This window comes from Alosa alosa, chromosome 19, assembly GCF_017589495.1.
Source record: "Alosa alosa isolate M-15738 ecotype Scorff River chromosome 19, AALO_Geno_1.1, whole genome shotgun sequence".
Classification (NCBI taxonomy): Eukaryota; Metazoa; Chordata; class Actinopteri; order Clupeiformes; family Clupeidae; genus Alosa; species Alosa alosa.
In genome coordinates, this window is record NC_063207.1 from 1,223,788 (window position 1) to 1,238,787 (window position 15,000).

Consider the following 15,000-nt stretch of genomic DNA (forward strand, 5'->3'; position numbering starts at 1 on the left):
CCCCATGGTGATGAGGTGTTGGTGGACAACAAGACATAGTCCCCATGGTGATGAGGTGTTGGTGGACAACAGACATAGTCCCCATGGTGATGAGGTGTTGGTGGACAACAGACATAGTCCGTATGGTGATGAGGTGTTGGTGGGCAACAGACATAGTCCGTACGGTGATGAGGTGTTGGTGGGCAACAGACATAGTCCCCATGGTGATGAGGTGTTGGTGGACAACAGACAGTCCACGGGCAGGGACATCCCTCTCCATTTTTCAAAAACCTCCTGAAGACCCAGCTCTTTAGAGAACATCTCCTCTCATAGCACCACTCACAACAAGTCTTGCTAATCCTAACACTGAACTGACACGTAACTGTTAAAAACAGCACTCACTGATGCACTTATTCTTACTGTACTCTACCGTTTTTTAAATTGACCTAAAATTGTTGAGAATTGCTTTAAAACTTAAACTGTTGTTAGTAGGGTGTAAAGATTAACCGACACGTGATCGGTATCCATTTTTAACGTGTAAGATAGGGCTACATCGATACATGAAGCCCCGTGATCGGAAAAAAAACTCAAATGAACCGGTCGTTATATCGATTTACTTGTTATTAATCGGTGCACAACCTTTTCTGCTCGCTCAGACTCATTTACGTTCCAAGCATCGCGTTCATCCCACTTCGGTTTTGAAACTATAATTAATGGAATTGTGGGTAATGCAGTTCGTTTTTGGTTACATTCATTGCCCAAAGTTGTCAAATGACCTCATTACCCATACATCTATTGCAACTTAACCATGTGACAACTTGCACTTTCGGTCGGCTTTTGTTTTCTAAATCCAGCGAAATTAAGCACTTATAGCATTCCTAAACAGCAACGATAGTCTGTAGAGTAGCCTTACCTTTGATGAAGGGATTTCCTTAATGTTAAATAATAATTTGGCCCTTGCTGCTAAAACGATGCATAAATTATTAGCCAATGATTTTGTTCATATTCACTCAGACTTGTGGCATTTTAGGTTTCTGCATTAGGTCTACTGTTGGAACAAAATAAGCCCAGAGAGTTAATTGATTTGTAGGCCTATTTTATTCTTGTAGGGTAGGCTAGGCCTATATGAGAAAAGGCCAAGAGTGTCTTAAGCACTGTTTTATTTTATTTCGGTATTGTCTTACCTCAACAAGGCTATAGCTCCATGAAAACAATCAGATATAACTCTATAAAATCTGTAAAGTCTATAAAAATGTATTTTTATGTTGTATTTGGCTGCTGTGCTTGACTGAAATGTAGACTATTCTTTTTTCATTTCAATACAGTATATGAAACAAACCTCAGTTTAGATAATCATATTCACAGATTTTGTTGCCTAATTGACAACCATAACCATGATAATTGATAATATAAAATGAATGTGCACCTTGAGCAAATTATAAAAAATCTTTCAGAATGCTTTCCATTCTTGAACTGCATCGAATCGCATCGCATCGAATCGTACTGAATCGTTTTTTATAAACATGTATCTTGTTTCGAATCGTGCCCATGTATCTAGATGCGAATTGTATCGTCTTTTACATGAGAGATTCACACCCCTAGTTGTTAGTCGCTCTGGCTAAAAATCGGGAGTCGGGATGGCATCCTCCGCCGCTTGATGGTAAAGGAGCGATGTGACCCTCTGTGCATGTAGCGCTTCCTCCGAAGGACCCCCGTAGCCTGGCAAGGTGTTAGTCTACTCAGTCCCCCGTAGCCTGGCAACGGCGGAGCACAGCTTGGTTGATGGAAGTGCTGGCATTTGAGGTGGCGTGCTGTCAGAGTTGTTCGGCGGTGTAGAGAAATCCGCCCATGTACCAGTGTACAGTACGACACACAGGCGAGCGCAGCAGGGGCTAGTCAACCGACTGACCTCACAGCTGGTCAGCACAAAGCCTCAGTCTCAAGCAGCAGACAGGCCAGGTGAGTAGCCTTCAGCTCAGCAGCAGACAGTCCAGATGAGTAGCCTTCAGCTCAGTCCAGGCCAGGCCAGGTGAGTAGCCTTAAGCTCAGTCCAGGTGTTAGTCTACTCAGACCCCCGTAGCCTGGCAACGGCGGAGCACAGCTTGTTTGATGGAAGTGCTGGCATTTGAGGTGGCGTGCTGTCAGAGTTGTTCGGCGGTGTAGAGAAATCCGCCCATGTACCAGTGTACAGTACGACACACAGGCGAGCGCAGCAGGGGCTAGTCAACCAACTGACCTCGCAGCTGGTCAGCACAAATCCTCAGTCTCCTTGGAGGGGCTAGTCAACCAACTGACCTCGCAGCTGGTCAGCACAAATCCTCAGTCTCCTTGGAGGGGCTAGTCAACCGACTGACCTCGCAGCTGGTCAGCACAAAGCCTCAGTCTCCCTGGAGGGGCTAGTCAACCGACTGACCTCGCAGCTGGTCAGCACAAAGCCTCAGTCTCCTTGGAGGGGCTAGTCAACCGACTGACCTCGCAGCTGGTCAGCACAAAGCCTCAGTCTCAAGCAGCAGACAGGCCAGGTGAGTAGCCTTCAGCTCAGCAGCAGACAGTCCAGATGAGTAGCCTTCAGCTCAGTCCAGGCCAGGTGAGTAGCCTTAAGCTCAGTCCAGGTGTTAGTCTACTCAGTCCAGGTGTTAGTCCTCCAAAATGAACCCCGGTGGGGGAAAGTGCAAGAACATTATAGCAACAGAAAGCCGAAACGTTGTTTAAATGTGCAACAAACTTTGTCAGAAAAAATATATAAAATTGAATTATGAAAACTTGAAAAACTCAAACAAAAACACGCCAGACGGAGCGACGTCAGTCTCGCCAGCGTCCCCGTAACCTAGCAACGTCTTGTGTGTGTGTGTGTGTGTGTGTGTGTGTGTGCAACCCTTCCCTGTTACACGACTCTTTATCTCTGTGCGCGCACGCGTGTTTGTGTTTGTGTGTGTGTGTGCGTGTGTCTGGGATCAGAATAAATATCAGTTTAATTAATTGCTTGACTCAACATGACTCACCTAATCACCATAGCCTGGCCTTGGCCTGTCTACGTACTTCCGGTCGATTTATTTTCCCTACACTACTCCGTCTGGAATAGGTTGATTCATCGTTCGTTTACCCGGCAGTTGGGCAGCCGACCAACCAGCGAACAGAGGGTCCCTGAGAGCGATTACGCACTCCAGGCATGGTGTTTCAATTCCTCGTCCGCCCCTGAAGCAGACCGCTTGGAATACATCAACGTGGGGTTTAAAAAGGACTTATACTTATGAAATCTTTGAGCAAATGTAAATAATAGTTTAGCCTATTAACAGGAGTGTCATGAACGAAGTCACAGTGGAGTAGGATGTTATATCGTCAGCTAAACTTTAGTCATAGATTTTGTCACTTGAAATAGGCTACGAACGTACCCGAGTCAAACTGTAGTTTAGTTAAACCATCGCCATGCTGCCCACTAAACATAACCATGTCATTGGCGTTGTCATGGAAACCACACTATAAAGGGACTATGATATGGCTCGCTCTCTCTCTCTCTGTGTGTGTGTGTGAGTATGTGTGTGTGTGTGTGTGAGTGTGTGTGAGTGAGTGTACACACTTACCATTTATACAGATCTCATAGTCTTCACAGAGATCAGTGTCAAACAGGCAGCCTATCAGAAAGAGAGAAGAGAGTTATTTCAACATCAGCAGTACTCACTGCTCCGTAATCCACACACACACTCTCTCTCTCTCACACACACACTCTCTCTCACACACACTCTCTCTCTCACACACACACTCTCTCTCTCACACACAGTCTCTCTCTCACTGCTCCGTAATCCACACACACAATCTCTCTCTCTCACACACACACACACACAGACACACACACACACACACACACACACACACACACACACACACACACACACACAAAAGAAAGGAAACAGAGATACCGCATAGTGTAGAAACATGTGAGCACAGATTACACAGTAGAAATAATACTAGTGTGTGTGTGTGTGTGTGTGTGTGTGTGTGTGTGTGTGTGTGTGTGTGTGTGTGTGTGTGGGCATGTCATCATTGCCTTCAATGTGTATAAAATTTGGTACAGTAAGTTTGTGAGTTTATGAAAAAGGTCTGTTTTAAAGTGTCATATTTTTGGCAGTGAAGAAGAAAGTGCTCCTCTGTCTCAACCTTCTCTGCCTGGCAGTGACCACATAATCTTTGCTCTCTTGGCAGCCATGTTGTCCTGTGTCTGCCTGTTTCTATTGCTAGATTGTGGTCACTGAGCCTGTACTTGGTCAGGATGTGCCTCTGCTTCGTATCTCTGACAGAGATGAGACAGCCGTGGCCTACTGGTTAGCGCTTCGGACTTGTAACCAGAGGGTTGCCGGTTCAAACCCCGACCAGTAGGCACGGCTGAAGTACCCTTGAGCAAGGCACCCAACCCCTCACTGCTCCCCGAGCGCTGCTGTTGTTGCAGGCAGCTCACTGCGCCAGGATTAGTGTGTGCTTCACCTCACTGTGTGCTGAGTGTGTTTCACTAATTCACGGATTGGGATAAATGCAGAGACCTAATTTCCCTCACGGGATCAAAAGAGTTACTTATACTTATACTCTGCCAATTCATATTCTCTTTTTAGGATCAGATAGGAATTCATTCTACTTTGGTTGGTAGTTTGGTTTGTCCAATGCTCTAAATATTCTTCTTTTGCTTGATTCATTATTTTGTTGACTCTAATTGATGTTTGGGAAGCAGCGCTGGACTGAGCTTGATTATTAATTGTTGTTATTGAGTTAGTTAACTTCAGTACCAGCTGGCTCAGACCATAAACCATGGTGGTTTTCCTCAGAAGATATAAACCATGTTTTTTCCTAACCCAACTTCATCGACTGTTAAAAAAACATAGTGGTTACACGGTTGCCATGTTAAAACCATAGTAGTACCACAGTCACCAGGAAGTGTGATAGGGTAACCATGGTGGTACCAAAGCTAGTATGAAGAACTATGCACAAACCATAGTACTATGGGTAGGAGCATGGTGATCATCATCACCATGGGTTACCATGGTTAATTTCCGTAAAGGTAGGATTTACTGCCATTTAAAATACAATTGAATACCTTCCCCAGATTATTGTTCATACAGATACCTCTGTAATTATTTTGGTCCGGTTTGTCCACTTGTATAGATTGGGGTAGTAATCCCTTGATTGGGGTAATCATCCCTTGATTCCAGGTGTCAGGAAAGCAGCCAGAACTAAGGAGGAACAGTTTGAGCTTTCTGCAATGAAAGGGTGCTGTACTCTAGCATCTCAGCTCCGATGCTGTCAGGACCGCATGCCTTTCTGGGTGCTGTACTCTACCATCTCAGCTCCGATGCTGTCAGGGCCGCATGATGCCTCTGGGTGCTGTACTCTAGCATCTCAGCTCCGATGCTGTCAGGGCCGCATGATGCCTCTGGGTGCTGTACTCTAGCATCTCAGCTCCGATGCTGTCAGGGCCGCTGTACTCTACCATCTCAGCTCCGATGCTGTCAGGGCCGCATGCCTTTCTGGGTGCTGTACTCTACCATCTCAGCTCCGATGCTGTCAGGGCCGCATGTGGGGGTGCTGTATTGTACCATCTCAGCTCCGATGCTGTCAGGGCCGCATGCCTTTCTGGGTGCTGTACTCTACCATCTCAGCTCCGATGCTGTGGGGGCCGCATGATGCCTCTGGGTGCTGTACTCTACCATCTCAGCTCGATGCTGTCAGGTGGGCCGATGCCTTTCTGGGTGCTGTACTCTACCATCTCAGCTCCGATGCTGTCAGGGCCGCATGCCTTTCTGGGTGCTGTACTCTACCATCTCAGCTCCGATGCTGTCAGGGCCGCATGATGCCTCTGGGTGCTGTACTCTACCATCTCAGCTCCGATGCTGTCAGGGCCGCATGCCTTTCTGGGTGCTGTACTCTACCATCTCAGCTCCGATGCTGTCAGGGCCGCATGCCTTTCTGGGTGCTGTACTCTACCATCTCAGCTCCGATGCTGTCAGGGCCGCATGATGCCTCTGGGTGCTGTACTCTACCATCTCAACTCCGATGCTGTCAGGGCCGCATGTGGGGGTGCTGTACTCTACCATCTCAGCTCCGATGCTGTCAGGGCCGCATGTGGGGGTGCTGTATTGTACCATCTCAGCTCCGATGCTGTCAGGGCCGCATGATGCCTCTGGGTGCTGTACTCTACCATCTCAGCTCCGATGCTGTCAGGGCCGCATGTGGGGGTGCTGTACTCTACCATCTCAGCTCCGATGCTGTCAGGGCCGCATGTGGGGGTGCTGTATTGTATTTGGATTTTAGTCATTTTAGCTTTTGTGCCAATTCTTCTATGGAGATGGGGTAGTCAAGGGGGTTCTGATTGTTTTTAATAAGAGATTGTACATTTTAAAGTTTTTCTTTTATATCGTTCTGATTTGGGTTTAACTGTCCAGATGGTATTTCACTGTACAGATTTTAGTGCTAAATCCATATTGTTTTATTTTGAATAGGTAGGGCTGTTACTTGTGATTTGGTTGTGTTTAAATTATTAACAACTGGTTGTTGTTGATGGAGTTTTCAATTTGGTTAGCATGATATATTTTTCTCTCACACACACTCTCTCTCTCTCTCTCTCTCTCTCACACACACTCACACACACACACACTCACACCTGGCTGAGGAGGGCACTGTACTGGACTCTGCTAAGAGCCTAACTCCTCCTGAATGAAATCAGAACAATCCTCCAATCAGGTACAACTAGCTATGCGCACCTCTCTCTCTCACACACACACACTCACATTAATGTTTTTACACAGGCACTTACAGTACACACACACACACACACACACTCACATTAATGTTTTTACACAGGCACTTACAGTACACACACGCAAAATGATTTTCTCTCGTCTCCTCGCGCTCTCCAAGACCCGTGCTTATGTAACCCCGCTATATGGTAGCCTGGTGTGTGTGTATGGAGTGGTATGGCGATGCGTGTTGTGTGTGTCTAGGAAGAGTGGTTGAGAACTCGCGGTGATGCAGATCAAGCTGATGGCTCGTGCGTTAAAGGCTATTTAGGGCCCCTCGCGTGCGACACAGCTGATGAAAACAACCTTTTTTGTTCAAACGAAAACGGACCAGGCGCTCACTGGTGCGCCGCGATACGTGATCAGCTAATATTGACTCAATCTCTCGCGTACTCTGAGGGATTCGTGTACTTTGACAAATACAGCCACACACACACACACACACGCAGTGGAAAAAACACACACGGAGCATAGAATTGCACTTACCAATTTTCCTATCCGCGTTCACACCGATGTACGCCATGAGCGCGAGCAGAGTGTATACATATTCCATTATTTACGATGTTCCATGACACACGCACGCGCTAATGATCCACAAACGCTGCTTCAGTAGCTGATGTGATTTCTTCTTGGAGGAGAGCCGATGGAGGAGGAGGAGGACCGAGGCGGCAAAAGAGCTACGTGTGCTCGTGAATCTCCCGTCAGCTCTTCCCGCAGTACCTCGGTTCAGCACCAGAACAGCACCCTGCCTCGCGCGCCTCCCCTGCTGACGTCAAACGGGCAGCATTATGGTCCGTTCGTGCCACCAGGGAATATCAGGGACCGCCCCCGTGATTGCGTTGTTTTGTGTTCGTGTTGGACATGAAAGTCTACATGGACTACAAATGACCTACAACGTGCAAAATCTTGCAAAATCACAGTTTCCCACCTCGTATCCCCACATGGTGTGTTCATGCGCATGGGAATCTGCCAGAGTCTGTCTGGGATTCATGTGGGAATCAGAGGTGCATTCATGGGCTTGGGGAAAGCATTTTTCCCAGTGAAAACATCATCACTCACACCACCTCGTGTGGGAATAAGAGGTGCGTTCATGCGCATGGGAAAAGCATTTTTCCCAGTGAAAACATCATCATTCACGCCACCTCATGTGGGAACAAGAGGTGGGAAACTGGGGGAAGAGTTAGTTTGCTAATGGAGTTGCCCAGTTGAGGGCTCGTTGTCACTTCTGTCATCACGGTGTACAGTGCATAGGACAGCACTGCACTTTTCCACATCCTCTTGCTAGTAGAATTGTGTGTAGAATTGTGTGTAATAATTTAATCCATTTTGGAATAAGGCTGCAACAACGACATCTGGAAAAAGGGAAGCGCTGTGAGTAGTATGCACTATACAGACGTTTAAGGAACACAGCGACTGGCAGCCTTAACCATATGGGTGTGTGTGTGTGAGAGTGTGCGTGCGTGCCTGTGTGTGCATGTGCTTGCGTGCGTGTCTACTGTGTGTGTATGAGTGTGCGTGTGTGTGTCTTTATGTGTGTGTGTGTGTGTTTATGTGTGTACTGTATGCATGCATGTGTGAGTGCGTGATTGTGCCCGTGTGTGTGTGTGCCTGCATGTGTATGCATGTATCTTTATGTGTGTGTTTGCGTGTGTTTATGAGTGCGTGTGTATGTGCGTGTAATGTGCAGTCACTAAATGTACACATATATTCATTTATTGTATGGTCCACCATGAACGGAATTCCACGAAACTTGGCATGCATTCAGAGGGTGTCGTAATGATCCTACACCTCCAGTTTTGACCCTGTCAGTCAGAGATACCTGTGATCACATCTCATTTTTGCTTTTTCATTTTTAACTAGGTGGCGCTATACATCAAATGAGTGGTTATTTTATAAATTGCGAGGTCGCCCAGAATTCACGAGGATTTGCTGAATTTGCGTTAATTGTTGCGATCGCAACATCGCGAATTCCTGGAGTCATCCTAGGCCTTACGGTTCTCTACCCTGGAAATCCAGAGTTCTCGCGAGAGCACAATTTGAATTGTGCCAGCAAGATACTCTGGCCACGAGCAATGATCCAAATTTCTTCTATCTCTCGAGCGAGAGGGACCAATCAAATCGGTGTAGGCGGGACAAAGGCGAGCTACACTGATGACTGACACTGATGAATTGTTGTGATTGGTCGTAGCATTATCCAACTGCGTGCAGTGAGAGTTTCAAATGCATGCTTGGTGCCGCCCCTCGAATTGGGCCATTTTCATTACTCATTCATCTGAAAGATTCCAGGGTCTGGTTTACCAGGCTAACGGTTCTCGAGATATTCACAGAAAACTGTGTCCGCCCTACACTCCTTTTGGGGGGTCCAGTCCGGCGGGAGGGCGACGGATCAAAACGAAAAACAAGGGTTCCGTATCATCCTTGTGGGGCTACATGCCCACCAAGTGTCGTGCCCCCCGATCTTTCAGTGTCCCGGGAATCGTTGACACACAATTACTGAAGAAAAAAATAAAAATAAAAAAAAATCTGGAAGAAAAAAAACTCTGACTAAACCTACTTGACCGCTACCGCAGCGGTCATAATAAGCGGCCATGTATTGCATATGAAAAGCAGATCTGGACCATGTCAGGAACAGAACACAGTATCATATGGAGCCAGCTCCGTCAATCAGATCCAGACCAATTTTGTAGATCCGTGCCAGATGTTGTGGTAGGTGTGGCCCAGTTCTGTCTAGTGTATCTTTGCTATCTGGGACTGTCCTGGTCTAAACCAATTGACCAGACTGCAAATACAGTAATTAGCAGTAAGTAGTACCTTTTAAATATTTGGGCTCATTTATGGGGGTAAGATGCCTATTATCTTTGTATCACCACCTCTCTCTCTCTCCTTTCTCTCTCTTCTCACATACACACACACATACATACTAACACAGACAAATGGGACTCACATGACCCTGTTGTAAGATAGCTAGTTAGATGAGACCTGCATAATGTTAATGTATTTGGAACGTGCTAGGCTAATTGCAAAAGGGAAGATACAGAGACAGTCAGGGGGCCAGTGGAAGTTTATTGGTGTTTTATGCCCCCAACGTTGTCTTCAAGGCAGCGCTGCCTGGAAGGCGCTATGGTATGGGTTAAGGTTAGGGTTAGGTTTAGGATATGGTGCCTTTAACTCGACGGTGGCAGTGCTGCCTGGAAGACGACATTGAGGGCATAAAACACCATCGAGCTGAAATGTGAAGAGGGGACGTTGCCAAAAACCCAATACTGTAGGCATGCAGCGTACACTTGCAGCCTACAAGCAATTACCTGATGTAGTGCTATTAAACGCATGCACACAGATCGCCACCAGTACGCACAAGAACCGACAAAACCCAATGCTATTTGAGCCTCTATGATAATAACTTTATCATAGATCCAATACAACGCCACAAAAGTAAAGGTCAATTTGCTAGCAATGGTAACATATATAGCTTAAATAAGCAGTACTGCTGGCAATGGTAACATATATAGCTTAAATAAGCAAAACTGCTAGCAATGGTAACATATCAGTGGCATTTACAGTATGCTATTTACAAAGACAAATAGAAACCGACTGTATTGCTCCCAAATTATGAGAATTTGAGCTGCAACTTGCCTTGCCTCTCGACTTTACCTGCCAACACTACGCATCCCTTGAACTTGAACCCCCTGAACTTCCTGTCACATATGCTGTCAATCAAAAAGAGTCCAGCCTCTATGACGGTTCCTCCAATCATCATACAGAAGCTCGGCGTCCGGGCCATCTCACTGTCCCATTCACTCCCAGAGACGCCGGGCTTCCCTGGAAATGACGATTTTGTGGCGCTTGTCCAATAAATGTGTAGCTTTTCTGCACTGAGATCAGCCCACTCTGTAGTGCCATTGAAAGTCCAGTGAAGCCGAGCATCTATGGGTTTTTTGCATGGTTTTTTGATGGATCGTGTCGTCACAGCAATGTATTACGGGTGCGAAATCACGCTAAATGAACCTTAATTGAAACCTTATTGCTGAACAAACTAGCCATAAAGATGAACATGTTTTCAGCATGTTGTAGTTGGAATAGTAGGCTAGAAGCTAATGTAATAGTGTTATTTGATGCGATTTTCCGTGATATTTTAGAGGAGGCTGAGCTTCCCCTGTGGTCTTAGAGCAATCGCCTCTGTAACATATATAGCTTAAATACTGCTAGCAATGGTAACATATATAGCTTAAATAAGCAATACTGCTTGCAGGGCAGGGCTAAAGTTGCCCGGGCAACAGCTCGTCTGCCCTCTCTGAGCTGCCCCTTATATATATAGCCTATATCATTATAATATATAATACCTATATCATTTTCAGGGATTAAAGTTATCATTCGCTACAACAGATATCCATCAACTTATTTCCGTAGAGGCCCCGATTTCATTGTAGATCCCTATCAGGGCCAGCGGAAGGCAATCCTGCTCCCTGGGCGAAATAGGAATATGTCGTCCCCATGTTCATAGACTGTGTGCTACCTTCGCAGAAGCCCCTGGCTGCAGCGTGCAGATCAGGGCCTGGCTTACGGCTCCCACACACAGCTGCGTGCATCGCTGGAGACGCACCCCACTCACTTTAAATGGGGTCACGTGATCCGTTGCCGAACTGAATTGTGGGTCCGTCGCGTCACGTTTCTCCGCTGCTCGTTGAGGAGTTCAGCTGTTGCTGCATCGACAGGCGGCACCGGCCAATCAAGCCAATCTACGGACGGCACCAACCAATCACATTACGGTTTTACTTCAAGTCATTTGCATAGCTACCGTCGGGAACACCCACTGGAATGCGTTGACGGAACGCAGCTGTGTGTGGGAGCCGTTAATGTGCGGGGGAGCTCAACGTGGCTACTTTCCAGCGCTACCGGAACGTTCAGAAAAAGACAACAATTTTGCTGGACAATTGCAACCGATATGACCGTCTTGTTGCGGGGAAACATGCTCAGGGCTCTCCTGATTCGGTGACATGGTGAGATTCAGATTTTACCTTATTACATTGTCGCCCCCTGTGCTATGTTTCACTGCTAGCAACCTGGTGATTCAGGCTAAAGACCAGCACCCTCATAAACAGTCTGTGGCATTATTTGACAATCAATGTGTTTTCAATGTTGTAGCCTGTAGCTCACCACGCTGTGGCGTCCCTGGAGGTTTGGCGCCCTGGGCAGTTGCCCAGAATGCCCATGCCATCCGCCGGCCCTTTACTGACATCCAGGACCATGCAATCTCTTGGATCTACATAGAGCTGGTAAGCCCCGCCCTTTCCGCTATCCCCGCTGGACCTCTAGATTAAAAAATCGTTAATGCAAGTGAATGTGACAAAATAATTATTTTCTGGTCCCGTTTGAATTTTGCCACGAATGTGAACATATGTTGTCTGTGAATTTTTCATATAAATTTTCGTGTAAAGATTACTACAATTGAGCGGGCAGAAGTTTGATGCGGTTAAACTTTGTGTGAGAGCACTTTGTGGACTACAACTTTCCGCTAGACGACAGCTGACTAGTTTCCCATAACAACCATCAGTTGGTCGAGATGTAGAGGGTTATTAAGATCGACTTTGAACACAGTAAAACCATACAACTTTACAATCACACTGTATCATAGTGTTAATGTATTGAGTGAAGCTAGACATGTTTGAATATTTTTGTTACCATGTGTGTTTTATTCCTGCCGTTACAAAACTAGCATCTCAGTTAATGTTAGGGATTAGAGCTAGCTCACGTCACAGGCGACATGTAGTCTTTTCGTTATGTCTTTTCCACAACTGATAGCGAAGAATCATATAATATACTGTCAAACTTCGTAACATGAAAAATTATATACAAAATTCACAGACAACATATGTTCACATTCATGGCACAATTCAAACGGGACCAGAAAATAATTATTTTCTCACATTCACTTGCATTGACGATTTTTCAATCTAGAGGTCCACTGGGGGTTTAGCGGATGGGCGGGACTTACCAGCTCTATTATGTCGTCCTTATTCATAAAATCAACTCATCAATCAATCACACATTAGTCAGACACAACAGGTTTGTTACCATGGCTACAACCACAGCTTTTTATTGGTAGACCGGTAAAACTGAGGCACTCTGAAGCTCCTGCAGGGACTGGGGGTGGGGTGTAAGGCACAATTAGTGGGAGTGGCTAGCACATGCCCCTCCCCTCTAGAGGATAACCAATGGGTAGCGGTGAAATGCACCAGCATTCCTGGAGCTAACGCTAGCATCAGTGTGTATACATTACAGACTTACTGAGGTAACATCAGTATTCAGCTATCATAAACCTACTGTGCTAACGCTAGCATCAGTGTCCATCCATCATGCTGCACTAATGTTAACATTGCCATCTGCATAGAACAGATACAGCACTAACATGGTGCTAACATGACGCTAACATGGCGCTAACATTAGCTCCAGCTCTCGAAGTCAGAGAGCACTAACCACACATGCCTCAGCACTGAACTAGCATAAGCCCGGTTGTTGGCTCAGTAGCGATAGTGTACTTGTCCCTTTCATGCAGGTGTGTGTGGTGGCGTGTGCTTCGATGGATGACTAGCATTCTGATCTCCGAGCTGACTAACATCCTCATCTGTTAGGCTGACTGACTAGCATCCAGAGGAAAATACAAGACTCAGCGTGGTGCAGCATTTTCAGGAGAAAATAATGTTTACATAATTATACTATTTCCATTTAAAAAAAAAACAACAATATGTGAAGAACAGTCTTGCAACAAAGAACACAGGAATGTGAGCATGATACCATGATCTGGTCGTGATGTGTAAACCGCATCTCAAAAACCCTCTCAGGTGGCAGTACAGACAGGTAAACTTCCAACTGTGACCTAATGGCCTATAACAGTCAACCTACACACATATGCAGACTGGTGTGTGTGTGTGTGCATGTGTGAGTGTGGATGAAGATGAAGCCAAATAAACAAAATAACGTGTGAGAGTACAGTTACATGAACACAGATACATGGGTTTGAACAAGATACATGATCGTTATACAGCTGCAGTTATATAGATATACCAGCAGGTGGCGTGTGATGCACTTATATGGATATACAGTATGGTGGCGTGTGATGCAGTTACATGAACACATGGTGGCGTATGTTGGTAATATCGTTCAGTTCTGAGTAGCTAAGTCAAAGGGGGATGGTACAGTTAGATGAGTGCAATGTCATGTTGAAGCGATGAAGCTAAGCTAAGATGTGTAGCTCTAACAGGCCAGATGAGTGTAATGTCATGTTGAAGCGATGAAGCTAAGCTAAGATGTGTAGCTCTAACAGGCCAGATGAGTGTAATGTCATGTTGAAGCGATGAAGCTAAGCTAAGATGTGTAGCTCTAACAGGCCAGATGAGTGTAATGTCATGTTGAAGCGATGAAGCTAAGCTAAGATGTGTAGCTCTAACAGGCCAGAGGATTAACATGAGCTGGGACCCCTGGGGCGGGGTTGAGTGTAGTGGGTGGGGTCAGGGCTGCTGGAGGGCGGGGTTGAGTGTAGTAGGTGGGGTCAGGGCTGCTGGAGGGCAGAGCTGACTGAGGCCAGAGCTGGTGGATTGGATTGGGTGGGTGGACTTAGGGCTACGTGTTCTGTAGTTCCTACAGGTCACATGACGTTGATGATGATGTTGACGTTAATGATGTTGTTGACGTTGATGTTGTTGATGTTGTTGATGTTGACTGGAAGGAAGCCAGCAGTGGGGACATGAAGAGGATCCCTGAAGGTAAACTAAGCTAGGGACCAGGGCAGACCATGTGGGTGTGGCCAGGGATGTGGGTGTAGCCAGGCGTATGGACGTGGTAAGGGATGTGGGTGTGGCCAGTGGTGTGGGTGTGGCCAGGCGTATGGATGTGATGTGGGCGTAGTCATGATTGTAGGCGTGGTCAGGGTTGTGGGTGTGACCATGTCTGTGGTGGCATGGCAAGTGTTGTAGGTGTGGTCAGAGTGGTGGGTGTGGTAAGTGACTTCTGTCTACTTTCATTTGGTTCAGAATCCCTTCAGCTCCTTGTCCCTTTCTGTTTCCCATCCTCTCCTCTCTCTCTCCTCCTCTCTCTCACTCACTTCTCTCTCTCTCCTCTCCTCTCTCTCTTTCTCTCGCCTCCCTCTCTCCTCTCTTCTCTCTTTCTCCTCTCCTCCCTCTCTCTCTTCTCTCTCCTCTCTCTCTTTCTCTCTCTCCCCCCTTCCTTACTGAATGGGTTTTGG

The 15,000-nt window shown here is 46.4% G+C and overlaps 2 protein-coding genes across 2 annotated transcripts in view; both read right to left on the reverse strand.

Annotated features, from left to right (window-relative positions):
- LOC125284311 (receptor-type tyrosine-protein phosphatase N2-like) overlaps positions 1 to 7,657 on the reverse strand; it is a 42,361-nt gene extending 34,704 nt beyond the window's left edge. Inside the window, exons 1-2 of the mRNA XM_048228219.1 lie at positions 7,248 to 7,657; positions 3,561 to 3,611 (exon numbers count right to left, since the gene is read on the reverse strand). Coding sequence (XP_048084176.1) covers positions 3,561 to 3,611; positions 7,248 to 7,314 — 118 coding nt within the window. The 5' untranslated portion in view covers positions 7,315 to 7,657. The remainder of the gene's footprint in view (positions 1 to 3,560; positions 3,612 to 7,247) is intronic.
- Positions 7,658 to 12,825: 5,168 nt separating this feature from the next.
- The window catches only part of esyt2a (extended synaptotagmin-like protein 2a), a 79,491-nt gene continuing 77,316 nt past the window's right edge, over positions 12,826 to 15,000 (reverse strand). The window contains 1 exon segment of the mRNA XM_048227334.1: positions 12,826 to 15,000. This exon segment is cut by the window's right edge and continues 383 nt beyond it. The gene's annotated coding sequence lies outside the window, so the exon portion shown is untranslated.